This window comes from Orycteropus afer, unplaced genomic scaffold (assembly GCF_000298275.1).
Source record: "Orycteropus afer afer isolate SDZICR_OR568_19922 unplaced genomic scaffold, OryAfe1.0 scaffold01153, whole genome shotgun sequence".
Taxonomy (NCBI): Eukaryota; Metazoa; Chordata; class Mammalia; order Tubulidentata; family Orycteropodidae; genus Orycteropus; species Orycteropus afer.
The window spans coordinates 115919-117229 of NW_006922740.1; the positions used below are offsets into that span (position 1 = coordinate 115919).

The 1311-nt window shown below is 38.9% G+C and overlaps 1 protein-coding gene across 1 annotated transcript; it reads left to right on the forward strand.

Annotated features, from left to right (window-relative positions):
* The first annotated feature begins 316 nt into the window (after positions 1–316).
* Positions 317–1234, forward strand: LOC103212903 (olfactory receptor 5AL1-like). The gene has a single exon (XM_007958825.1). The coding sequence runs from the start codon at positions 317–319 to the stop codon at positions 1232–1234; it is 918 nt and encodes a 305-aa protein (XP_007957016.1).
* Positions 1235–1311: the final 77 nt, after the last annotated feature.

A 1311-nucleotide genomic window follows, 5' to 3' on the forward strand; every position in this document is an offset into this window, starting at 1 on the left:
TGCAATCTTTTATTCTTATTTTTAAAGAAAATACAACATAGATTTTGCTGTTCTATTGGTAGTAAGTTTTAATTGAAGCACTATCTTTCTTCTCTTACAATTCTCCAGAGGATTGGAATTTCTATCTGGATCAAATCTCTTCACAATGACCACAGAAGTAATACCCCAATATAATAGGATTCTCCTTCAACTGAATCTAATACAGTGACCTGATGAACCACTGTCATACTTCCAAGTGTAAATCGATCATTTCCTACAGAACCAGAATTAATCAGATTTTTCGCTGAGGTTGCTTGTAGAGCAATTTATCTATTCCATGGCCAAAGGCAATTATTCAGCAGTGTCTGAGTTCATCCTCTTAGGACTCACAGATAACCCAGAGCTTCAAGCCATTCTCTTCGGTGTCTTCCTTGTTATCTATTTAGTTACCATCATGGGTAATCTAGGTTTGATTGTCCTAATCCAAATCAGTCCTCAGCTTCACACACCCATGTATTTTTTCCTCTGCCATCTGGCTTTTAGTGATTTTTATGGCACCTCCTCTGTTACCCCAAACACCTTGCTGAACATTTTGCGTGAAATCAAAACCATATCATATTATGCATGTGCCACTCAGGTGTGTTGCTTCATCATGTTTTCAGTTTGGGAGTTATTACTACTTTCCATCATGGCATATGATCGATACATGGCCATCTGCAACCCCTTACTCTATGTAGTTCTCATGCCTAGGAAACTCTGTATTCAAATGGTCACTAGCACATATATTTATGGAGTTTCTGTGGGCGTTGTGCAGGCAGTGGCTACATTCCACATGTCTTTCTGTGATGACAATGTGGTCAATCAGTTCTACTGTGATGATGTCCCCTTGATTGCTCTGGCCTGTTCTGATACACATGTGAAAGAGCTGATGTTGTTAAGTATTGCTGGATTCAACCTGCTTTGTTCTCTCTTCATTGTTCTCATGTCCTATGTCTGCATTCTCTTTGCCATTCTGAGGATCCACTCTACTGAAGGAAAAAAGAAAGCCACTTCTACTTGTGCTTCTCACTTATTTTCTCTTACTCTCTACTATGGGACCTTGATCTTTATGTACCTACAGCCCAAGTCAAGCCATTCACTGGACAAAGACAAATTTGCTTCAGTCTTCTATGTAATGGTGATTCCTGTGCTAAACCCACTGATCTACAGTTTAAGAAATCAGGAGGTAAAAAATGCTCTTAAAAGACTTGTTTAAAAATGCATTCAACAATGATCAGTAGTGTGTGGTGTTGTCACTAAAGAAGATGCCAGATACAGAGTTAGCAGGTTATC